The sequence below is a fragment of the Petaurus breviceps genome, unplaced genomic scaffold, assembly GCF_028583685.1.
Source record: "Petaurus breviceps papuanus isolate PSGF00001 unplaced genomic scaffold, PetGlider_PUasm1.0 208, whole genome shotgun sequence".
NCBI lineage: Eukaryota > Metazoa > Chordata > Mammalia > Diprotodontia > Petauridae > Petaurus > Petaurus breviceps.
Genome location: NW_027185852.1, coordinates 550,458 through 576,719, shown reverse-complemented (window position 1 = coordinate 576,719; position 26,262 = coordinate 550,458). Strand labels below are relative to the sequence as shown.

Genomic DNA, 26,262 nt, shown 5'->3' with positions numbered 1-26,262 from the left:
CTGAGATTTGTGTGACCTGCCTGTATGACTCTGGACAAGTCACTTAACCTCTGCCTCCATTTCCTCAATTGTAAAATTGTAAAAAACCAAAACCCAGGGTTGTCATGAGACTCAAATGAGATAATATTTGGAAATTTGACGATGGATTTGGACTTAGGTCTGCTTGACTCCTGGTGCAGGGTTGGCAGATTTGACAGTCTGGTGAAGCCTATGGATCACTTCTGAGAATAGTTTTAATGCATAAAATATAATATATGAAATGACACAAGAAATATTTTATATTGAATATTCAATAATATAATGAAATAAAGTTATCAACATATTAAAAGTTCCAAGTTCCCAGACCCCTTGATGTTAAGAATTCCTGAATTAAAGCTGTCCAGAAGTGAAATGGACAACAAACAAATTTTGGGCAACCATTTATTTTGTATGTTGTAACAGTCCTTTTTGAGTAGGACTTAGGTCAGATATCTCATGAGGTTGCCTCCAGTTCCAGAATTTGTGACTCTATTTGCATGGCTTCTTAGTCACTGGATACCCCAGAGGAAATCTGAAATCATCTAAGTGGAATGGGTTAGGAGAGGTAGTGAGTGCCCCTTCCTTGGAAGCATTCGGGCAGGGGGTGAATAGCCACTTGTCATGCATGTTAAAAATGGGAATTCCATTCATGTGTAAGTGGAGCTAAACAGCCACTGAGCTCCGTCCATCTCTCAAAGCCTGCGATTTCCTGGACTCTAACATTTGAGCTGGAGATACCCAGTTAAGCTACTTACACACATATACAGTTGACTCAGGATATTATTTTCCTTAAAGCCACACCCCTGTCTCTTCGTTCCTTTCTCAGCCCTTCTTTAGTGTGGCTCCTCTCTTGTTCACCCTCATTAGTGACATCCTCCTATCCATGCAAAGTCCTGAGGATTGAGTGGGGGTGGGGACTCTTCCTGAACTCCAGTCCCATGCCCCCATCTGCCATTGGACATTTTCAATCTGGATATCCCACAGGGATCTCAAATTCAGCCTGCTCAAAAGGAACTCGTTGCCATTCCTCTGTGTGATGGTTGGGGGAATTTATTACAATTTAGATGAAATAGTTGGCAAAGGGCTTTACTTAACATTGTTCTAAGCCAAGTCAGGGAGAAACAGCAGTTCGCACATTTTAAAGGATGTCTCTATATGACAAGCAGGCTTCTGAATACATGCCATTTTCCATCTGAATATAACTTGTACCAAAAAATAAATGGTCATCAGGGGCGGCCAGGTGGCTCAGTGAGTAAGAGCACTGGCTCCAGTGTCAGGATGACCTGGAGATTGAATCCTGGGCTCAGATACTTAGCACCACACCCAGAAATAACTGGCCGTGTAACCTTGAGCAAGTTACTTAACCCTGATTGCTTAAAAATAAATAAATAAATAAATAAATGAAGGGTCATCCTGGACTCAAAGCAAGGTATCACTGGCCTTGGGGAGAAATTCCTCCTGCTTCAGCAGAGGTGATGAGACCTCAAACTCTGCTCATCTGTCATCATCAGTCGTAGGGTTGTAAGACAATGAAGATTGGCCTGTTGTTGCTGTTGTGGATCTTACATAAGAACTGGGGTTAAAAGAAGGCAAAAGGGAAATTCGATGTGACAATATATTTATACTGGGATGGAGTGACGTCCCAAAGCAGAAATGCAATTGCCCCCCTTCTCTGCCACGAAACCCGCCCTCTCCCAAACATCCAGATTTCTGTTCTGGGTGGTATCATCCCATCAGTTTCCCATGTTGTGACGTTGGGATTACATTCAGTTCTACCCTCCCTCGGTCTCCATGGGCCAGCAGCTGCCAGATGTGATCATTTCTGCCTCCACCACATCTGCCCTTCCCTCTCCTCAAACTGCTGCCACCTGAGCTCAAGCCCCCCTCACCTCTGCCTGCTCAACTGCAATCGCCTCCAATCTGCTCATTCCACTTCTAGACTTTCTCCTTCCTTGACCCTCCCCCACACAGCTGCCAAAGTGATTTTTCCTAACATTCCTGCCTGACCCTATCAGTGCCCTGCTCAATAGATCCTACCACGGACTAGATTCCAGGGATATGGACAGAAGATCTTGAGCTTTCCTGTGAGGGAGACATTGCAGGTGTGGTTCTCATCTTCATTTTATGGATGAGGAAGCTGAGGCTCAGAGTCTGGTGATGACTTATACAGCCCGAGGCCAGATTTGAATTCAGGTGGCCCTGACTCTAGTACAATAGATGCAGCTAGGTATCTCAGTGAATAGAGCACTGTTCCTGGAGTCAGGAAGACCCGAGTTCAAACGTCAGCTCAGACACTTATTACTTATGTGGGCAAATCACTTAGCAATGACCTCCCTGAGCTGTTGTAAGGATAGAATCAGATGGCATTTGTCAAGCACTCTGTAAACCTTTTCTTTTCTTTCTCTTTTTGTAAATTCATTTTGAACTTAAAAAAAAATATTTCCATATACACAGTACAACACAAGAAGAAGATTCAATATGAAACCATGAATCTCCTTTTCACAGTTTACTTTAAAAAAGACAAAAACAACTACGTAATAAAACCTGCACATCATTTTGAAAGCTACCCTACTTTTCTGTATTTCTTTCTAAGTTGTTTTTCTTTTGGAGGGGGAAGGCAGGGCAATTGGGGTTAAGTTACTTGCCCAAGGTCACATGGTTAGTGAGTGTTAAGTGTCTGAGGCCTGATTTGAACTCAGGTCTACCTGACTCCAGGGCCGGTGCTCTATTCACTGCGCCACCTAACTGCCCCTCTAAGTTTATTTTGTTCTCTGCTGTGTAGTTTTCTTTTCTCTCTCTCTCCCCACCACCAGAGAAGACCACTAGTAGACACAGATAAGTGTATGTAAGTGTGTATATGTATGTATATACACATACACATATGTGTGTGTGTGTAAAACTATATTAATCATACTTCTATTGACCAGTTCTTTCTCTGGAAGTGGATAGCATCTTCCTTCATGCGTCCTTTGGAATTGATTCGAGTATTTACAATACTCAGGATAACTCAATTGTTCACAGTTGTTCTCTGAACAATATTGCTATCGCCGTATATAACATTCTCTTAGTTTTGCTTATTTCATTCTTCATTATTTCATGCAAGTCTTTTCATGTTATTTTTTTCTAAAATCAACCAGATCATCATTTCTTATGGCACAGTCGTATTCCATTCCAATCAGGTATCCCTACTTGTCCAGCCATTCCCCTGGTGATGGGCATCTACTCAATTTCCAGTTGTTGTTTGTTTTTTTCTTTTTGCCACCACAAAGAGAGCTGCTATCAGTAACTGAGGACATAGAAGTTCCTTTCATTTCAGGCTGATCACCTTGGGAGCAGACCTCGTGGTGGCACTGCTGAGTCAAAGGGTATACACAATTTCATAGCTCTTTGAGCATCATTCCAGATTGCTCTCCAAAATGGTTGGATTGATTCATAGTTCCACCAACAGTCTATTAATGTCCCAATTTTTCCGCATCCCCTCCAACATTTGTTATTTTCTCTTTCTATAGTTTTAGGGAGTCTAATAGGTATAAGATGATATCTTAAAAGTTGTTTTAATATGCATTTCTCTAATCAATAATGATATAGAGATTTATTTCATATGAGTATATATAGCTTTGATTTCTTTGTTCAAAAACTGCCTGTACATATCCTTTAATCATTTATCGATTGAGGAATGACTCATATTCTTATACACTTGACAAAGTTCTCTACATATTTGAGATATGAGACCTTTATCCAAGAAGCTGTCTATACACCCCCCTCTAATTTTCTGCTTTCTTCCTAATCTTGGCCACACTGTTTTATTTGTATAAAACCTTTTTAAATTTAATGTAATCAAATTATTTATTGTTCACTTCCCCATGCTTTCTAACTCTTGTTTATTCATAATCTCTTCCCCTGTCCTTCAGTCTGATGTGTGATTTGTTCCATGTTCTTTGAGTTTTCTCATGAGTCTTCCTTTATATCTAGGAATCTAGGGCATATATCCATTCTAACCATATCTTGCTGAATGGTCTGAGCCCAATTTCTGCCAAAATTTCCAACAATTTTTGCCAAATAATGAAATTTTATCCCCAAAGCTTAAATCTTGTGTCAAACACAAGGTTACTAAATTCATTGGCTTCTGTGTATTGTATATTTACTCTGTTGCACTCTGAAAACCTTAAAGCTCTATAATCACTAAAAATGCCAGTGAATGAAAAGGTCTGTCCACCCCTGCCCCTCCCCTACCACCATTCTGACTCTCTTTCTATTGAGTTAATCCTGTCTGTGCCCTGATAGTGTATCAGCAGCTAGTTTAAATAAAACAAACACACACAGAGATAATGCTGAATTGCTTGCAACTGTTCTGTTTTCTCACAGCCCTTCAGACTTCTTAGTGCTTACACAAACAAACCTTTTATCATCTTCTATTTAGTGGTTTGCCTGCTTCAGGCCTCCTAGCCCAGGACTGTTATTTTCATGCTTAGGGCCAAATGGTGCCATCTGACCCTCCGACTGTCCTGCTTCAGTGTCTTTGATAGGAAAGGGGAGACGTAGATAGTGAAGATATGCTGTTTTAATGACTGTTTTTAAAAGGTGCAGATACAGCTAACCCACTTTTCAGTACCATCTGTGTAAGATAAAGCACATACTATGTGACTGTGGGTGGACAACCAATTGATGGAGGCGAATAACCCCATTAAATTGTGTGCAGCTTCTTTTTTGAGGCTGGTTTGAGCCAACTGATGGGTTCCCTTTATGACTTTACTCTTGGGGGCTCACACAGTTTTACTCTTTTGTCATCATGACGTGACATTCCACTCGGCTTCTAGTTTATTTTTAGCCGGGCTATCAGACTTGTGCTCCACAGGATTGTTACCACACCCGAGCAAGACAGCCCTTTGCTGGAAGCCCTCACAGAGCAAGACCACAGCAAAAAGCCAACCGATGGGCAATTACAAGTCCAGACCCACCCAGACCTGCACCGGTAAGTAGCCAAATTTCTTCTAATGTAATATGTGCCAGATGTGGCTTCCATCTCTGGTCAAACTTAAGATGTTGTGTGGATTGATGAGATCAACTCAGATCCCTTCTTTCTGAAAGGTCAGCCCAGAAACAAACAAAACATATTGGGGGGGAGGGGGATAGGTATATATTTTATTACCTTGACATAATGTAATTGAAATTGAGTTAGAATACTGCTGAATCTAGGGATTTTAAAAAATTAATTCTTAAGTAATTAGTGTTTAAAAATCTCAAACTCAGTTCTAAGACCAGAGATTGCTATAATTAAAATGCAATAAAATCAAATGAAATAAGTAAAATCGATTTTTCTGAGTAAATATATTATCCAAAATAAAATGAGGCTTTAATTATTCCCATTCACTTTGATTGCATTTTAAATATAAACATCTGCATTTAAAATTCAAAATCAGTGCTCTAAACTCAGTATTGTAGAATGGAGTATGGAAAGCAAGGCTTTGATTACTAGTGTGTTATGAACTGTATCTGCTTTGTGCAAAACACAACTGCAAATCAGGCCCATTTGTTTTCCTTTACTAGATGAGTGGAAGAAAAAAGTCAGTGAATCCTACATCATTATAACAGAGAGGTTGGAAGATGACCTGTGCATCAAAGACAAAGAGAAGGCAGAACTGAAGCATGCTTTTAGGTAAGTGGCCAGGAAGGACCAGCCTGACCCTTCCTCTCAAGTGGGAGCTCTCACTATGTAAGCTCTCTCCACCAGCACAGATGGCTCACTCGTCAGGTGCAGTAGTCCTGGATAGTTGCTCTGAGAGTTGGGGACACATCTTGCATGTGGCTGAGGTGGGGCCTGACTCCCCACTAGATCACACTGGCTCTGCTGGGGTAAAAAGGCTGCCAGCATCTGAGACACAATGATCACTGGCCAACATTTGGAAAACATCTGACATTCTACGTAGTGTGTGGCCTACTTCATCAAGTGTGAGCCTTCTACGGCTCTGCAAGGCAGGAATGTGTAGCCTCCAGGGATTCTGGTCTCATTCAGTGGTTGGTCCATGCAGATCAAAACCCACCCGCATGTTCCTGAACTGCAAAGCCCCGGGCGCTGGCCCTGTCACCTCACCCCAGGCAGCACTGTCGGATACATTCTGCTTTGTGATTTTGCTTCCTTCCCTATGAGCTAACTCCCTCTTCCCATGCAGATGATCAGTTCTCCTTCAATGGACAATCTTAGGGAATTGTCTAGACCCCTGAAAGGTTGGATGATGTAGCCCAGTTCACACAGTTATCAATTGTGAGAGTTGGGACTTTCCCCTCCACTCTCCTATCCTCTTTTCTCCTCTCATCCCTTCCCTCTTACAGATGGAAAGGAGTGGGGAACATGAAAGCAGAGGAAATCCCAAGCTGACTCCTTTATTTCTGGGATGTTTCAGCTCCTATGACCTGCACCAGCCACAAGAAGTGTGATCTTGCTTCCCTGATGGTGGCAGCAAATTGGCCACACTGTCCTCCTCTGGTGATTAGGGCAAGTCCAACTTTGACAAATCTTTCCTAGGCCTTCGGGAAGCTGGGCACTGCTGGGCAATCACATGAGAGCATGTCATATCCCCTTGGGGCTTCAATCAGGAGAAAAATGTAAATGGCGTGGTATCACAAGCCTTGAAAGAACAAAGTCCCCAAGTAAAGGGGCAGGAACCCGCTGGTCCCAAGAGCCTTTTAGAGACCTGGGCTGAGTCCTGGAGTGGTCACTGACGCTGGCTGCACAACTGAGGGGTCTCAGCTGCTGAGCCTCCACCCCTGAAAAGCATTATTCCTGCCCGGGCCCGCAGCAAGAACTTGGACTTGTCCTAGAATCAGTTTTTATTTATTGTTCTCAGAAAACATGTACAAACCAAGGTCCCAGTAGCATTATATCTTCTCAAAAGCAACCTCCAGACACATTGACATATATACAGCTCTCATATCTGGATAATAAAATCTCTGTGGATAAAATACTTTTAAGATTTTTGTCAACAGAGTTGATAAGAGCCAGAAATTGGCTTGATTTATGGCCTAGGAAAGAATTGCTTCAGATGACATCCTCTACAGTCTAGGGCGCTATTCATAATGCTGGCACCCACGCTGGGACACCCCTGAACCATCTGCTGTGTGTGTCATCAGTGGGACATGATGGGCAGAGAGCTGCCCGTGGACTCAGGAAGGCCTGGGCGTGAGTCCTGCCTCTGACTACTGCCACCATATGACCCTGGGGGAAGTCACTAAGCCTCTTGGTAACTCTGAGATTATAGGCTGTTGCTTTGGTGGAGGGAGTTTCCTCATCCAGGACTTCACTCTGTGAATAAATCATAGGTCTGGTCTCCACCCTCCCTCTGTTTCATGTGGGATAGCCCAATGCTCCAGTGAAGCATTTGCCCTGTTAGGCTGTTCTGTCCAGTGAAGCCAATCCCTTCTCATCCAAGTCTGCTAAACAACAGTAGGTAGATGATCACAGGTGAAGATAGATAGATAGATCTATATAGACAGATGCTAGACAATTAACGGATGATAAATTAGAGAGAGTTGTTCATTTAAGTTATATCCAACTCTTCATGACCCTATTGGGGATTTTCTTGACAGAGACACTGGAGTGGTTTGCCATTCCCTTCTCCATATCATTTGGCAGATGAGGAAACTGAGGTAGACAGGGTTAAGTGACTTGACTAGGGTCACACAGTTACTAAATATCTGAGGTCAGATTTGAACTCATATCTTCCTGACTCCAGGCTGGGCCACCAGGCAGCCTCATAAGTGGACTGATAGATAAAAGGAAAGAAGCAGAAAATGTCAGTCAAGGAGATCTGGGTTCAAATTCTGTCCTGTTGTGATTCTGAGCAAATCATGACTTCTTTGTGCCCTGGACACTCTTTCTCTTACGTTTCAGAGCAGCTTCTGATCATTGTTAGCAGAGGTCATTTTCTTACTGGAAAATTCCCATCCTTTGCCAAGCTCTGTTGCATCTCCTTCCCCAACAGCTTTATCTTCTAGCCCCTTCTGTCCTCAGACTGGGGGAGATGCTGGTGCAGGCCCTCCCAACCTCACACCTGAATTTCTGCAGTGCTGCAGGGGTGGGGGAAGGGAGCTGCTGACCTCAGGGCTCCCCACACTTCAGTCCATTGTCCTCCCAGCCAGTGGAGTGATCTTCCTTAAGATGCAAGTGTGGCCTTATTCCATGTGTGTCCACACAGACACTCACATACACACACATTCACATACACATACTCTCACACACTCATACACACACTCACACACACACTTGCACACTCACATAACACAAATTCACATACACATACTCACAGTCATACACGCTCACATATACACTCACACACACTTACTCACATACACATACTCACACAGTCATACACACATACACTCACACACTTACACACTCACATATATACTCACACTCACATATACACACACTTACACACTCTCACACACTTACACTCACATATACACTTACACTCACATACACAAACACTGACATACACACATTCACATACACATACTCTCACAGTCATACACACTCACATACATACACACTCACTCACACACATACTCTCACACATACACACACTCACATAGTCACACACTCATACACACAGTCATGCACACACACTCACTCTCACACACTCATGCATACATTCACATACACATACTCTCACATACTCACACATACACTCACACACATTCATATTCACATAAACACTCACACTCACACACATACTCTCACACATGTACTCACATACACACATATACACTTACACACACTCACATACACAGACACTGACCATACACACATTCACATACACATACTCTCACAGTCATACACTGTAGCAGCGAGCACCCCAGCATCCCCAGGGTGGCTGCTCACACAGGTTCTTGGATCTGCTTTGTTAAAGGAAAGCAACTCAAAATGGGTTAACAAGCTTACTTTAATCAGTCAGATATGCATCGTTTACCTAGTTCAGGGGAAAAAGGTCAGCACCCAGAACTTCAGATATACAAACAGAATTATCAAGACAGGAACAGATCAAGTAGACAGATTTCCAAACTGTCCAACCATTACATCCATACCAAACAACATCTGGGTTTCAACATCTGGGTTTTTCAAAGCCGAGGGGGAGCGCTCTCAACAACGGCTTCCCAGAATCCAGATCAAATAACAGAACACTTCTCAAAGTGAGCCCCAAAACAAAGCTACACATCAGGGCTTATATAGCCTTCTCCTGGCTCAGAGAATGTAACAACCTTATTGACTCACTGGCCAATCAAGAAGTATCTACTGAAAAACAAGCCTCTCACCCCAGGCTCCAGGTGCACTTTAGCCTAGGGGCAAGGAAGATCTTTAAAATTTACATTCCCATTACATACACACACTCACACACACACACTCACTTACACTCAACACCTACTCACACATACACACACTCACATAGACACACAGTCATATGCACACACATTCACTCGCACACACTCATGAACACTGACACACACACTCACATACACACACTCACATAGACACACACATTCACATATACATACTCTCACACAGTCATACACACTCACATATACACTCACACACACTCACATACACACTCACACACATACACATACACACACTCACATAGACAGTCACACACACATTCACATATACATACTCTCACACAGTCATACACACTCACAAACATACTCTCACACATACACACACACTCACATAGACACACATATACTCATACACAGTCACATGTACACATTCACTCTCACACATTCTCTCACGCACACTCACACACAGTCTCACACACATACACACAGCACACTCACTCACACACACATACGCATACATACACACTCAGTAAACTTAAGGCCCTCCTCTGACCTCCAGGGAAGTCTGTGTGATGGCACCTCTTAGACTCTGAAAGCCCTTGCTGAGGTGGCCACCTGCCACCTCCCCAGGGTTCTTCCACAGGCTGCTCTGGGAAGCCTCAGCAATTCCTTGAGGCCAGCCTCCCTGCCTCCAGATACATCTCCCCACTCCTTCCAGCCTGGACTTTTGTTGTCCCCATCCCCAGCTCCACTGAAGCCTCCCCTTCTGACCAGCGTCTTTGTCCTTCCCTCTCCCTCCTGCTGCCTCCCTCCAGTTTTCTCCTCTTGAGGAGTCCATGGCTTATTGGTGAAGAACGCTTCTGCCCATTGTTAACCCTTTAGACTGTGACGTCCTTTAGTGAAGGGGCTGTCTCTTGTCTTTCTTTGTGTCCCAGTGATTATCACGGTGCCTGGCACACAGTATTTACTGACTGGTTGGCAGTTCTGTGCACAGGGATCAAAGAGGGACAGAGCAGAAGGTCTAAAAGCTGCCCCGGGAATTCTGAATGAGGCCTCTCGGCATCAGGCCCTGGGGACTGAGCTGGTTCAGTGCATTGATTGGGGGCTTGGAATCTATCCTGCTTCAGACACTGGCTAGCTTTGGACCCCAGGTGGCTCACTGGCTAACTTCCCTTTGCTCATCTTATGACAAGCAGTGGGTGCAGAAGGTAGGACTCTGGACCTGAAGTGGAGGAGACCAAGATTCGAATCTTGTCTCCGTCACTGTGTGCTGGATAACCTTGGGCAAATCACTTAACTTTTCTGTGCCTCTGTTTCCTCATCTAAAATGAGGGGATTGGCCTTGATGACTTTGAATGTCGTTTCTGGCTCCACACCTAAATCCCTGGGATCCCAAGAGCATCCATCTGCTATCCCTCCCATGCAAAGCCTTCTTTCTACCTTCTTGAGTTTCCTTTGAACATCCCAAATATATAGTTATTAAATTAATAAAAAATATGCGGCTGTCCACCTACATGGGGCCGTTTTGTGTGGCACGGCCAGTTTGTTTCTGACTGTTCAAGTGGCATATTCTAATAAGCAACCATTTAGGGTTGCACTGGATGTCAGCTTGGAGAAGGGGGAGGGTCATAAGAAAGGAACTTAATTGGATTACAAAACTTTATGTTCTTCTGGGTAAAAGGTAAAGTCTTTAAAAAAAATTGGTTCATTATGCTACAAGAAAGAAAGTAACCTTTGGGTGCAGAACCACCGTTTTTAATGGCCTGCACTACATTCTGCCAGAATTTATTATTAGCAATATATTCATAATAACGCTTGATTTTAATTAGGGACCCCATCCATGCCCCAGCAAGCTCTATGAACTCATTAGGATCTGTGAAGGTACAGGATAGTATGGCAGATGACAATGAATGTGAGGGGAAATTAGAAAGTCAATTGGGCTTAGGATGTTAGAATACATGGGAGGTGTTCAATTGGCAGTGAGTTCAACACACGCTGTTACTTTACAACAGGCAAAAGGAGAGAAAATTAAATTTCTCTCCTAGGAATGATGTGTTTTAAAATCTTGAATATTTTAATTGCATCTATCAAAACAGAAGCATTTCACCAAAAGCCAATGGGAAATAAAATTAGTATCTAAATATAACCACAAAAGTAACTTCCATTAAAAACATCCTATCCTACTTATTAAAGTTGTGCCAAAAGATGTTCTAGGATGAATCTAAAGTGCTCGGTATCGTTAGGGTCTGGTCTCCTGCTGATTCATTTCATTGGCACGAACAGACAGTAGATATATAAAAAGTGGGCAGAGCCTTCTGCTCAATGGGAGGCTTGGCAGTGGGACTGACAATCAGAGAAGAAAACTCAAATCTTTTTAATGACTTTTTTCCCACCTTTCAAAACCTCAAGAAATAAGAGAAACGTCTTGCTAATATCTTAAAAATCTGCTTTATTGCTACCTTTTCACCTGTCATGTCCCACCCTCCGCCACAAGTAATTATCCCTTTTCCCAAAGAAACGATTAAGCTGTAGCAGAGGCTGGACTGATGAAGGATGTGGCGCTTCCCGCATCCTCTGTGCCCTTCCTCAGCTGTCAGGTCCGCAGAGTGGGCTGCCTTCTACTCACCTCATTGCGTCATACCCACCTCATCTTCAAGTTGTTTTTTAGGGCCTTTAGTTTCTTCCCTTCTAGGAGCAAAGTGAATTTAGTAATGTACCGAAAATAGGAGAATCACAAAACTGTGGAGGTGGATGGAGCCTCGGACACTCTCTAGCCTGACCTAGAGCTAAGCATGCTCTTCTCCATCTATCCCATCAATGAGTGGCCATCTTGTCTTTGCTTGAAGACTTCCAGGGGGAAACATGCTCCTTCCTGGGAGGGCCCAGTCCATTTTCACAATCTCTAGTTATTAGGAAGTTGTTTTTTTTCTATCTCTCCCTCCCTCCATCCATCTCTCCATCCATCCATTCAATTTATTTTAATCAAGCCTATCTTTTCCTCTTTGAAGTTTCTATACTTTTCCCCAAAATTCTCCTTTCTTTGACAAAGCAGACCAGGTTAAATCTCTCTCCCAGAGGAGAGCCTCCAGGTATTTGAAGACAAGGCTTACAACTCCCCTAAGTTTTCTCTAAGCCCCACTTCCTGCCTCTGCTCTTCCACAGACATGAAGCCAAGGCCCTTCCCCATCCTTGTCACTCTCTGATGAATGCTCTCAGGCTTATCATAATCCTTCATGAAATGTGGGTCACCAAATGAACAATGGGCCAGATGAGAGGTGATCACGGCAGAGAACATGGAGAACATCACTCCCTCATTCCTTGGAATGGGGTCTCTAAGCCTGCCCTTCTGTTAGCCTCTTTGCCAGCTTCTTTAATGCTAGCTAAAAAAACCAAAACCAAAACCAAAAACCCAGCTATTGAGATCACTATTTCTATGTGTCATACGAAAATATTTCTTGCCTTTTTTATTTTCTTATGGAGATTTTAGAGGTCTTTTGTTTTTATAATGCCCATGTTCTTCAATATCTGGGTCCTCTTCCTCCTTCCGGAGAGCCATCCTTTATTATAAAATATATAAAGAAGAGAAAAACAGTTCAGCAAAACTAACCTTGTCATCAGAAAAGTCTGCCATGTCCTTAGTGACCCATGCCCAGGAGTCACCCATATTAGCAAAAAGGGACACGTCAGCGCCTCATTTAGTGTCTCCTGTTTGAAGCCAGACTTGGTCACTGAAATTCCACCATCCCCATTATCTTTCCTTGTCTTTTTTTAATCACTGAATATACCGTCGTCCTGGCTGCTCTGACAATACTTTCTAGTAGGTCATATATCACTTTGTGCATCTTTGTATATACCAGCTTCAATGTCTTTTCTCTCCCCATCCCCCAGCTGATGTACCCCGATGTGATTTCTGACTCTGCTGCTACAAATATGTGTGAATATGTTGGTGTGAGTAACAGTGGAACTTCTGAACCAATGCCGATAAACATCTCATTGCTTCACTCTCACAATTCCAGAGTTCTTTCTGGAATGCTGGACCAGCTCTGTGGACAGTCCTCTACTGGACCCACTTTGTCTCAGCCCTCAGCCACGTGCAGTCTTCCTTTGTGTCTCTGTTGTCTAGTTGCTGAGTGTGATGGGGTCTGGCACTGGGCTCGATCATGGCCCCTTCAAGTTTTTGGTGCTTTTGTTTTTGTTTGTTTGTTTGAGGACAAGGATGGGCAGACTAGTAAATGTTTAAAAAGCAGGTCTCTGAGAGGAAAATGAAAGTACACTGCACACTCTTTTCAGTTGCTCGTCAGCATGAACATCTCCTACATCATTTTCTCAGGTCTAGATGATCTTCAACTCAGGAAATCAAACCCTTATTTGTAGCATTTCTGATTTTGTAGGTGTAAATGCTCATATGGAAAATTTAGCTATCAGTCCTCTGAACATCCCCACAGCCATAGGGGAGATGTGTGTGTGTGTGTGTGTGTGTGTGTGTGTGTTAAAATGGGGTAAAACAGTGGGCACTCATGAGTAAGAGGAGTGCTGCTGTGTAGCTGTAAAAGTGATAATAAGGGTTAGATAAAATAACTCCGTTATCATGAGAGACACTCATTGGTCCCCTCTCTGGAACGTGCTCTTAAGAGAGAAATGAATTAAATTCTTAACCATCTTACATCCAATGGCACATTTCACATTCTGTCATGTTTATACTATTAAAATAAGTACAAAACAAGGCTTTATGTTTCAGTGTGACAGTCCTGATACAGTAGAGAGAAATCAGAATTTAAAGAGACCTGGGTCAGAAAGTTGGCTCTTCCACTTCCTAGCCTTGGCATCTGTAATGCCAAGCAAAGGCAACTTCCCAAGGTTCAAAATATCAGCATAGGTGGTCTTCATTTTATTCAGTGACAAATTAAGAACAGAGAGAATCAACATATAGCATAATTCAAAATACAGCATTTACCAAGTGTGATTTAATCAAGTACTACCCCACCCCTGGACATTACATTCATTTAATCAATCACAAAGTGCCTCTTCTAAATACTACTCCGCCCCTAGGCAGTACATTCATTTAGTCCATCACAAAGCCCCTCTTCTCAAATGGAGATTAGGTTCCAATCATAAGTACATTCATTTGTTCAATCTCAGAGTACAAAAAGGTCAAAAGTTCCCCACCCCTGGATCACAATTGAATCTACTCCAGAGTCTCTCTAAACCCATGTCACCGGCTCCTCCCAGTTCAGCCCTCTCTTTGCACGTTAACCAGTCCATCCCACAAGTGGGATTCACAAGCTCTGGGCTTTAACAAAATCAATCCAAAAACCAAGCCAATACAGGGGGATCTTTAAATTCCATTACTATTACAGCATCTCAGGTCAACCCCTTGAGCTCTCTATGCTTCCAATCTTTATGCATTATGTGGGAAAAATACCACCTGTGCACACTACTGCACTGAGTACCAGCATGGATCTGCTAACAGCCGTATGGGACTTTCTAAGTGTTAAATGGTGTGTATCAAGGACCTACTTGAGGGGCTTTGTGTGAGCACTCCTCCTTCCTCCTCTTTCCCTCTCTATCGTGGGGATTGAGAATCAGATCAACAGCATAACATTTGCTCCTGAGAAGGGCAGGACAAGCTATGGCCTCATGACTACCCAGGATCCTTATTACTCTTCATCATAGGCTGCCTCAGCTCCTTCTCTGACCTCTGCCCTTGTTCTCTTGGACCATCCCTGGAGTATCATCCAGCCTTTGCCTATTATGCCCTCTGGAACTTTCTGAAGAGCTGCCTTTAATTCAGACATTTGCCTTTACCTTGTAAATGATTGTGTCCATGCCTTGATTTACTTTTCTGTGCATATGTTGTTTCTAACCAAAGAGGGGCTGGTTTTGTTTCTGTTTTTTGAGGGGGAGGGAGGAGTCAGCTAGGTGGCAAAGTGAAGTGTATGGGGTGCTGGCCCTAGGGTCAGGAAGACCTGAGATCAATGGAATTTCAGACCTTGACTCGACTAGCTCTGTGACTCTGGGAAAACCACTTAATCTCTCTGCCTTCGTGACTCCATCTGTGAAATAGCGATGGTGATAGCACTGACTTCCTAGGGCTGTAAGTAGGGATAAAATAAGCTAATATTTCCACAAAATGTAGCCCACTTTAAAGCATATGTAAATGCTGGCAATTTTTATCAGTTACCACATAAGAATTTATAACTGGAAAGTCAGTGGGGGCAGGGCAGGGAATGCATGTGAAAGCACAAATGCTAGGTTCTTTAAAGTCTACTAACCAATCACTCTATTCCACTTAGTCCTAATACTTTTATCCAATTTGCACATTTCTAAATCGGCTCCATCAGAGACATGATAATCTTCCCTCAAATCAATTAATCAAAGGCATTTCAATTAGGCTTGAGATGAAGACTGTTCAGACTGACAGAGAGACTTGGTCACCAGGGCCAAAGATGGCATCAGAGATATTCTAGACCCAACTTGCATTCGATTTTGAAAGCTGATTATTAAATTTTCATTCTTACAATTTACATGTCAGAAATGAGCAAATTCTATAGATCAGGGCTTCATTTATTGCTTTGTTGATTTTCTAGACTTAAAAAAAGCAACAGGGAATATATTAATATTTCAGATCAAGGTTTAAATTATGTTTTCAGAGATCTAGCTAGTAAATATTTACCGACACACTCTTGGGTGGTGTGCTTGTGAAACTGGGAAATGTCTCAAATATGGGAGGGATTGCTGAGGAGTGAGATGTCTGAAACATGGCAGCCTCGTTTGGTGTGTGGAGAAGAGCTCCAGTCTGGACTTTGATGCTGACCTCGTATATCCCTTCCCACTTCTGCCACAAGAATTGCTAGCTCAAATAATGTGGGGGTTCCTAGCAATACCCCAGAACAACTGATGCTGTGTCTGCATTTCTCTGGAAGTCAAGGAAACACCCCAAAGAGAGGCAGCTTCCAGACTCTCCCAGGAGTCCTAGAGGAGAGCTGTGTCTTGGCCAGGTGGTGCTTTGTGAGAAGCGTGCCAAGAGGGGAGGAAGGACTTCCCAAGCCAGGAACTTTGTGCCACCCTTTGCCACATGAGCTCTAAGCTTGAACTCACTTTCCTGGGACATCAATGCTGAATGTACTGGTGGAAAAGTGAGTCATGGACTTCTGGGGCAGGAGCGATTTGGGGAACCAGTTATACCTGTAGTAAATTATACCTGTAGTAAATACCCATTAAATAGCCTTTAAAAGCCAAGTCTCTCTGGTTAATAGATGTCAATCTACAATCATGGTGGGGAAAGCATAATGGTGCGGCTGGCAAGCTATAGCATTAGAAATACACCTCCTCAACCATTCTAGGGTCCCCTTCATCCCTGAAGGGACAAGCAGCCCCAGAATTCTGATAACCTAGCCTTCCAGGAGTTGGGACAGTGAGGCCCGAGCATGTGCTGCACCAATCACACAGGAGGGACAGAAGGGAGCTTCCAGGCTTCCTGAAGCTGCTAGCTCTCTAACAGCAAGGATGCTCAGCTCCAACCTGTGATAGACCAGGTGAAAAGACAAGGAATTTGGGGAGAAGATTCCCTGGGGAACCTTTGGGCACAGCCTGTCTCCCCTGAGGAAAGAATGCTCCCAGCTTTTAACCAACACCTCCGCTTTTCCCTTCTTTTCCCTCCCAGCTCAAGGAGGAAATTAATCTCTGGACTCACATTTTCACAAATGATTTGGATGAAGTCCTAGATGCCTTGCTTATCAGACTTGCAAATGGCCTGAGGCTGGGAGGCAGAGCTGATGAGTGAGATGAGAGAGTCCAGAGCCAGAAATACCTTAACAGCTTAGAAAAAAGGGACCTGCAAAATGGCATAGATTCTGATAGTGACTGTGGTGAAAACTTATGTTTGGGTTCAGAATATCAAACACAGACACACACACACACACACACACACACACACTCAAATCAGGTCACACTTTAAGTTTTACAAAAAGAAATACTGCCCATGTGATCCTCACCATGACCCTGACAGATGCTGCAGGTCTCCACTTTTCAGATGAGGCTCTGAGAGGTTGAATGTCCTGCCTATTGTCTCCTCACTATGTCCCAAGTGTAATGGGCTTCTGTGGGAGGGTGTAGGCTGCCTTTCATTGGCCATAATGAAGCACAGACAGGACAATTCCACAAGAATGGGAGTCCTCCCATTGGGTGTCACTCTCTGCTGAGGGAGATGAGGTCCCCCTTGGGCCTAGCTCCTTTATTGAGCCACAGCTGGCTCTCTTGTCAGGTTGGTCAGAGAACTCTTAGAGGTCATTGTGGAGTTTTAGGAAAGCCCCTTCAAACCTCCTTTCTGCTTTCTGAGCCTTCTGTGACTTCAGTGACTCAAGTGGGCAAGTGGGAACTCCCTCCCTTAAATGCAATTTAATTCTTTTACAATGACTCCTGCATAATGTAAATGGTATTTTTTCACAATAACCTAAAAATATCAGGCACAGATTTTTTTTCCCCTATAAAGAGGATGGGGATGAGTTATAATTAATACCTCTCAGAGTCCTAATGAGGACTGACTGAACATGAGGCAGCTCAGACTCCCCAGGTTTTAGAAAAGAAAGAGAGAATGATGAGCAAAATATCTACTAGCCAGCTCCTTGGCCTTCCTCCCCAAGGGGAAGCCAATGCCAAGCTCTGCTAGAAGGTGTCACAGCAGAAGGATTCAGACAAGGGCAGTCTGACTCCATCCCGCAAATATAAACCCACCTCTCCAAACTTAGCCCCGAGGACTCAGAGAAGGAACGGCCCTAATTTACCTTCAAACGTTGTTTGTCTGGACCCATGACTGACTTGTGTAGGGAATTATAAGGTGAGGCCATGTCACACCACCAGCTCCTCAGAATCTGATCATCTTGCAACTTGCCTGGGGCCACTCAGAGGGTCAGTGGCTTGTTCTGGGCCAAACATCCACTGAGCGTCAGAGCCAGACCTGGCACCCAGAGCTCCGTGCTCCTAGACTACCCTTCCGTCCCCTAAACCATGCTGCCTCTCTCATTGAGAAGGAGCCCCCACCATTCTGGGACTTTAGGGGAATAACACAGACAGATAACCTTCCTGGGGGAGGGCTGGGCTTTCCAGGTCCCCTTTGTCAGGTGATCCAGCAATTCTGAGGTGCCTGCTATGAATCGGACACCAGAATGGGCAGCAGCGGTACAGGAATAAAAGTGAAAGGGCTCCTGCCTTTGAGGAGTTTACATTCTAATAGAGGACACACATGCACACACACACAGACACACGCACACACAGACACACACACAGTGGTGGTTTGCTCTTGTAATGTTAATGGGAAGTAAGATCTTCCCCACCCATTAATGGACCTCAGGTGGAGCCCCTTAAGAGAAGTTTGCTCAGGGGAGGCTGGCTCGGAGGATTAGGAGTAATTAGGCCGTGAGTCACATGGGTTGCGATGCTTAAAAGGGTATACATACTCTGAGGTTAGCCTTGTGCTTTAGGACTCACCCACTGGAAGAGAGCTCTTGTGGTCTGACCAGTTAAGACTCTGGGTACCCGCGAAGAAGCCAGATGTTGGCGCTGCTCTCTCTGGTGACTATGTACGTATTGCCTGGGTCACGCAGCTGGATCTGTCTGTTCATCTGTGCTGATTTCTCAGAATCAGAATCTTAGAAGCCCTGTCTGCTGGTCTTTACTTCTCTGCTTGTATTTTCTCTGAAGTTCAGGGGCCTGACTTTTTCCCTGTACTAGTGAATGTAATTTAAAAAGATTGTTGCCCCTTAAAAAACTATCTTTCCTAGTAAAGCAGATCTCAGAGCCTGTGCCAGCAGCCATCCTGTGTGATTGCCACCATAGCTGTTCAGTTGTTTCAGTCGCAACTGACTCTTCCTGAATCTATTTGGGGTTTTCTTGGCAAAGATACTGGAATGGTTTGACATTTCCTATACCAGTTCATTTTATAAAAGATACTGGAATGGTTTGACATTTCCTGTACCAGTTCATTTTATAGATGAGGAAACTGAGGCAAATAGGGTGGAGTGACTTGCCCAAGGTCACAGATCTAGGAAGTATCTGAGGTCAGATTTGAACTCAGAACCTCTTGGCTTCAGGCCTGGTGCTGTATACACTATGCCACTACCTCTCCCTCTCTCTCTGTCTCTCTTTCTCCCCAGAGAATAGAGTTAAAGACATAAAGGATGTTAGCTTTGCACTGCTGCTGTGTGGTATGGGGGGAGCTGAAAACACCCCCACAGATGACTGATCTTGAAGTCCATTCCACAATTCCAGATCCCCCTGGTTATTCACTCCACTGTTTCCTAGGAGTGGAAGGGTATGATAGTAATGAAATATAAAGATTCCCCTGTACTGGCTTGGTTTTCAAATTGATTGTGTTAAAACCCAGAGCTTGTTAATCCCACCTGTGGGATGGACTTGTTGATGTGAAAAGAAAGTCTTGAACTGGGAGGAGCTGGTGACTTAGATTTGGAGAGACACAAGAGAGAGGGAGAAGAACTTTTTGGAAGCAGCACCCTTGTGGAGGCAGAGAGAGAGACTGAGAGGATTATTGAGGGCCACTTTGAATCGCCCTGGACTTTTGAGACCTGTCCCCAGAGCTGCCAAGGACTGAGGAGACATGGCTGTTTTGCTGGTACTTTGTCTGTTTTGATGTTGTTTTGCCAGATTTGTCCACTGGTGAAAGACAGTCCTTTTGTTGAAGAAGTCCTGGAACCTGGCTGTTGGCTAAGAGCTCCTGAGACTGTCCTGCAGACAGAGAGTGAATACTGTCCACTGGTGAAGGACAGTGCTGTTGTTGCAGGGGTCTGGGAACCTTTCTGTTGGTTCAGAAGCCCTGAAGAAGGATTTTCTTCTTGTATGTTTACAGAAATCCTGGGAGAGGGTTTTGCTAATGTTTTCAGGGGTTCTAGGACTGTTCTACAGACAGAAGATGAATTAATGAAGGGACTGGCAATGTATCTTGTGGCCTTGCTAAGCCTTGTCTCCCCAGGAACTAAGATTACTGAGAACTTGCCTCTTGTCAAGATGAAGAAAAGTCCATTTGGGTATTAAGTGCTGTGCTTAAACTTGATGAAACTCTGGGGTAGATTCAATTGTGATCCAGGGGTGGGGAACTTTTGACCTTTTTGTGTTCTATGGTTGAACAAATGAACGTACTTTACTTATGTTTGGAAACTAATCTCCATTTGAGAAGAGGGGCTTTGTGGTGGACTAAATGAAGGTACAGCCTAGGGGTGGAGTAGTATTTAGAACAGGGACTTTGTACTTGATGGAATGATTGGAAGGTCCTGGGGTGGGGTAGTACTTGGAGATTATTTAATCACACTTAGTAAATGCTGTATTTGGAATGATGTCATGTTTTGACCTTCTCTGTTCTTAATTTGTCACTGAATAAAATGGAGAGCCCCTATGCTGGTATTCTGAACCTTGGGAAGTTACCTTTCCATGGCATTACATTACATTACATTACAAAGGGCCATCTCCTTTTAAATGACAGCACCAAAGATGGGTTTTCTTCTTTTTTGATATTTTTCCCAGGTATATTTGAGGGTTCTTTACAGGGATACTTAATGATGACCTTCTGAACTTGTAGGGCCTCCCAAGGATGAGTGGAAGACCCTCTTCAGAGACCAAAGGCTCTGGTACCTGCCTGAAGCTGGAGGTCTTTTTAAATAGGCAAGAGACAAGCTAGTATCTACTTGGGAGGCCAAAGGTCTGATGGATGATGCTGGAACATGCTGAGGGAGGCCTCTTACCACAAGAGGTCAAGACTTGAGCTTTGGCTCAGCTTTCAAAAGCTGAAGCTTCCTATGGCCATCTTGTGGGGGAGGAAGAGGGAGAGAGTTGTTCTTTGGCAGGGGGTGTGTGAGGAGGGTTGGGGGGTGGGGGGAGTATAAAGACAAAATTTTCATTAGTGGAGTCTTTTACATGCTTCCTGTCTTTTAGACCATTTTGGTCCTTTTTAGGACCTTTCTTTAGCCCTTTTAAGAAGGAATAGTGTTTCTGCCAAAGCAATGCAGAATTTGCAGTCAGAATACCAGGGTTCCAGTCCCAGAAAGGTTACTTGCTACCTATGTGACCTTGGGCAAGACAATTAACATTTACCTGCCTCAGTTTCCTCATCTGTAAAATGGAAATACCTACCTCTCCAGGTTGTGACAGGGACAAAAATGAGATATTTTGACAATGCTTTGCAAACCTGAAAGTGTTACATCAATACTAGTTAATATTATTATTAATTAGCATGAATTATGTGAAGATTTAGAATAGATGACTTTCCCATCCATTCCACTTCTAGAACAATGATCCTTAATCAAGATTAACGCCTGCCTTATATAGCCTTATAAATCTTGATCTCATCAGGTATAAAGATAATGGATTTTAGACAGAATTTATAATGTTTTTGAATTTTGTTCTTTTTCCTGATATCTTAATAAGCACCCTTTTGAAATTACTCATATGTATGTCTTTCACTCGTATAATCTCTATATAAGCACTTGTGTGCATGTAGACACATATCCACATACTTATAGGCTTAAATGTGGGCAGCATGAGATGCAGAAAGCCTAGTGGGTACAAAGGCAGCCAGGGTTCCAGCACCTAAAGGTGGTATGACCTTGGGCCAATCATTTCACTCCTCTACCACCCAAGCATCTTCCTCAGACTCTGAGTTGCAGAGTAGATTCCAATCAGCATTGGTAAAGGGAATCTCCTCCCCAAGAAGTTTCCTTCTCTGAAAAAGTGGCCTTTCTAGCCTGTGTACAATTGTTTCCATTTCTTGGGCAAAATAGGTTCCCATTTTCTAACATTTACTGTTTACCTCACCCTCCCTCAAAGAGTTTCAGTGAAAGATCGGAAGAACCTATTGGTGAATTTGAGCTACCCATGGGTATAATCGAGCAGTACATATTTCTTAAGTGCTTACTTGGTGCCTGCCCTGGTGCTAACACTGGGAATAGAAAAAAAGGTAAACACAATGGTCCTGCCCTCAGGGAGCTAACAGTCCAAGGGAAGACCGAGTGCAAAAGTGCATGTGAGATGTACATGATGTAGATGGCAGATCACGTCAAGAAGGAAGTGGATACAGACACAGAGGTGGTAACGGGAATAAGGCCTCCCCGGCTACGAGCATCTTCTCTGAGGTCTAATCATTGGCGTGTGTGTTGGGGGGCAGGGGGGATCTCTGCAGAAAGGTAACAAGGAGGCCAAAAAGCCTTTCTGCAGGGAGAGCAATGGGTTTCCCTTCTCTGATTTTTCAAATGAAAGACAGCATACTGGAAGATGCAGTATGTGATCATCTGTAAAATCTCCTTGCAGCTCTGATGAAGCCTTCAGCAGAATCAATTTAAATTACCGCACGGAAAGCGGGCTGTCCTTACTTCACCTGTGCTGTGTCTGTGGGGGTGAGTACCTCGAGCCCTTCCCTGGTGGACCATTCCTCCCAGCCCTTTTCTGCCCGGATCTGTCCTTTCAGACTCCAGTGACATTGATCTGTGTTGCAAACCAGTGGGCCAATAGTCTGATTGATTTAGTTCTGAGTTGAAGTAGCCATGTGTCCCAAATCTGTGATTATTTAAAAATGAAAGCCTACCCTCCACCCCCATTGTGTCTGCCAGTCAAGGAAAGGGCAGATCTTAAATCTGGAGGCATTTAAAGTCTTACCCAAAATACTGTCAGTCGGTCGATCAACAAACATTTATTAATGATCCCCCCTTGTGCCAGGAATCTTAATAAGCTTGGAGGGAACAAAGGAAGCGAGAACAGGCCTTGCCTTCTCGGAACTTGCCTCGAATGGCAGGAGACCAGACATAAACCACTCCAGGACAGATACCTAAGAGACAGAGCAAGGCACCACGGTCCAGGGGGACGGCCCTAAAGGAAGAGAATATTTTCTAATAGCCCAGGGCTGCAAAGCAAGGAAAGAAAGCAAGGGCCTCTTCCCCCCCTTTTGGAGAGCTCCCAGGATGACGGTGGAGATTCCAGGCAAAATTAGACAGAACAAGGTGTAGACATTGGAGAGCTCCGCGGAGGGAAGGCACTGAGATTGGGGAGCACTAGGAAAAGCTGCTTGCTGGGGAGGAAGGGAGGGAGAGATCTCAGCAGCGACTTCAAGAAGCTAAAGAGTGGGAGAGGAGGAGCGAAAGAATTCCAGGCTCTGGAGATGGTGAAAAGGCAGAGGGGGGACGTGGAGGTCCCTGTTGGAGCTAGGACGCCAGTGTCACTGGATTTGGGAGAATGGAGAGCGGAGTGGGGTGGAAGAAATTTTGGAAAGCCAGGGAATTCCGGGTTATGAAGGACTTTAAAAGCCAAACAAAGAAGTTCTATTTGCTCCTGAGGCTAATGGGCAACCCCGGGGAGTTCTGGGTAGAGGAATGATACTTGGCCAAAAGTGAGGTTCCGAACAGTCAGTTTGGGCAGGGAGGGGGTGCTCGGGCCGTCAGCCAATTAAAACGTGGGGGAGGGAGGAAGCTGGAATGGAGGCTTTCACCAACTCTTTGGCTTCCTCACTCTCAAATCCATCCCTGTCTGCTCCTGAAAGTCCAGCATACAGTCAGAGAACGGTGACCGGGCACATAAGGAGCCTGGACACGCTGCCATATGGGACACTGCTGAAAAACCTGGGGATATTTCTCATGGAGAGGAACAGATTGGGGGGTTGGGAGCACACTCGCTTTTTCCAAGTACTTGAAGGGTCATTATGTGGAGGTCCAATTGGATATGGTCTGCTTAGTTCCAGGCAGCAATGAGAAAAAGCTGCAGAGAGGGAAATTTAGGTTAAGTATAAAGAAAATGTTCCTAATGAGAGCTCTTGGGTTCCTTCTCAGGGAGGCTCCTTAAGCAGAGGGTGGAAAAGTCCTTCTTGGAGTCACATGGGAATTTGAGCTATATCTTGTCTGAGCCTTCCCCTCCCCCCAACTCTTTCTGTGTCCTGACCATCCAGTCCCAGTTCTGGCCTGGCCATCTTCTCTGACTTTCCCCCAGGCCAGCAATTCTTTCCTTCCTCATCTCCACCTCTGGGTTTCCCTGCCTTCCTCCAGGTCCTAGCTAAAATCTCCCTTTCTCCACCCTCCTCACTTGTAGTGCCTTCATTCTGAGATCATCTCCAGTCTTTCCTGTCTATATCTTGTTTGTACCTCATTGTTTGCAGGTTGTGTCCCCCATTAGACTGTGAGCTACTCGAGGACAGGCACTGACTGCCCTTTGCCCTTCTCTGTATCCCTCATGATTAGCCCGCTCCCTGGCTCAGGAAGGGCTCATTAAATACTTGTTGATTGACTAAGTAATCTTGTTTCTGTATCTGACAGTACTCTCCACCTCATTTTGATTCTACCCTCAGACTTCCTCACCCATGGGACACTTGGGGAAGTGGATAGGGAAGAATACCCTAATAGGAGAGCAGAAGGGAAATTAAAATGAGAAGGTGGAAAGGCATGGTGGGTATTTGTAGAATGTTTTATGCCTATTGCAGGAGGTAGGGAGAAAGTGAAAGCCACTGAGAAGAACTGGGATAAGACTGTTCCTTTGTCTTGCCCTTCTCCATCCCCCCCAGTTATGTACTTCTGTTCTTTCTTCCACCTCAAGGCCAGGTGCCTTTAGTAATGTGTGCACTCTTACCTAGTTGGTGGATCGATAGAGAGTTTTTAAGAAGGACAGTGGAAGTGCTCTGTTTCAGACAGTGAAGAAGTACGTTGGGTCCACCCAGATTACTGTGGCCTGACTTTGACTCTCTTCCCCATGATTTCCCAAGCAAAACTTGCCAGTGTGTCCTAGGTCCTTTTTCTCCATTACCTGAATTAAGATAAACCAGATCAACAAATGGATAAGGAGGCAAGTACATAAAAGCTCCAAAGAAGGGTCCATTTAAGGGAGCCAGAGCTAATAGGACCGAAAAAGGAAATGGCCGCCTTCCACCCAGTGAACGGCCATTGGGAGGCCACCTCATGACTGGCCTGTTGGATTTAATCAGCCTCCTTCCATTTTCTCATCAAAGGCAACAAGTCCCACGTTAGAAGCCTCATGTTAAAAGGGCTGCGCCCGTCTCGGCTAACAAGGAATGGATTCACAGCTCTGCACTTGGCGGTTTACATGGTAAGTCCTTTTTGTACCTATTAACGATGCACAGGGAGTGTGGGGAGCGAACCCTGACTGAGTCATTGCCTCCTAGGTCTGTGGAAGCCCTAGCAACCCCACAGGCCAGGGGAAGATGCATCACCCTACAATCCTCTAATGCAGAGAAAGCCAGGGCAGACTCAGGTCCTTCCAAGCCTTTGTATTCACTAGCAGTCACAACCTGGGGCTCTCTGTCATTGCTCTGAAGTCATCAGGGCACCCTAGTTCTCTTCGCATTCAGGGTGCTTGTCCCTTCAATTCCTCATGAAGCTGCTTGTCTAGAGCTGCAGAAATTCCCCTGATTTCCCTTGGTCTAGAAACTTGCCTCAAGAGGGTTCCTTCAGTAGGAGGTATAGTGTGCCCTGATTGCCTAGAGACTGGGGAAAGAGCCACCTGTTCTTCTTGGATCCAAGGCCAGCTGGATCTCCCCTCTGCTGCCCCACCTTTCTGCTGGTCAGAGAGACCTATATTTAGAGCTGAAAAGGACCTTAAGGTCAGTCTGGAGAGGAAACTGAAGCCCCAAATCTGAAGTCACTTTCTCAAGGTCACAGAGGCACAAAGTGGCAGAGAGAGTGTGTGGGAGGAAACTATAGTCGACAAGACACAGAGGCAGGCTGGGACACACTGTGTTTTGGAAAGCCTTGAATGACAAGAAATTCAAGTTTAACCTGATAGATAGTAGGAAGTCTTGGAAGATCTTTGATGAGGACCCCATGTGCAGAAGCATCACTATCTGATGATGCTGTGAAGGAGGTCTTGACAGGGAAGAAGAAGGGGAAGCCCTTTAGGGGGCTTTTGTGACCATCAGGA

The 26,262-nt window shown here is 44.4% G+C and overlaps 1 protein-coding gene across 1 annotated transcript in view; it reads left to right on the top strand.

The window, feature by feature from the left end:
* The first annotated feature begins 4,885 nt into the window (after nucleotides 1-4,885).
* The window catches only part of LOC138165142 (serine/threonine-protein kinase TNNI3K), a 369,986-nt gene continuing 348,609 nt past the window's right edge, over nucleotides 4,886-26,262 (top strand). The window contains exons 1-4 of the mRNA XM_069093295.1: nucleotides 4,886-4,990; nucleotides 5,566-5,674; nucleotides 22,660-22,745; nucleotides 25,334-25,431. Coding sequence (XP_068949396.1) covers nucleotides 4,951-4,990; nucleotides 5,566-5,674; nucleotides 22,660-22,745; nucleotides 25,334-25,431 — 333 coding nt within the window. The 5' untranslated portion in view covers nucleotides 4,886-4,950. The remainder of the gene's footprint in view (nucleotides 4,991-5,565; nucleotides 5,675-22,659; nucleotides 22,746-25,333; nucleotides 25,432-26,262) is intronic.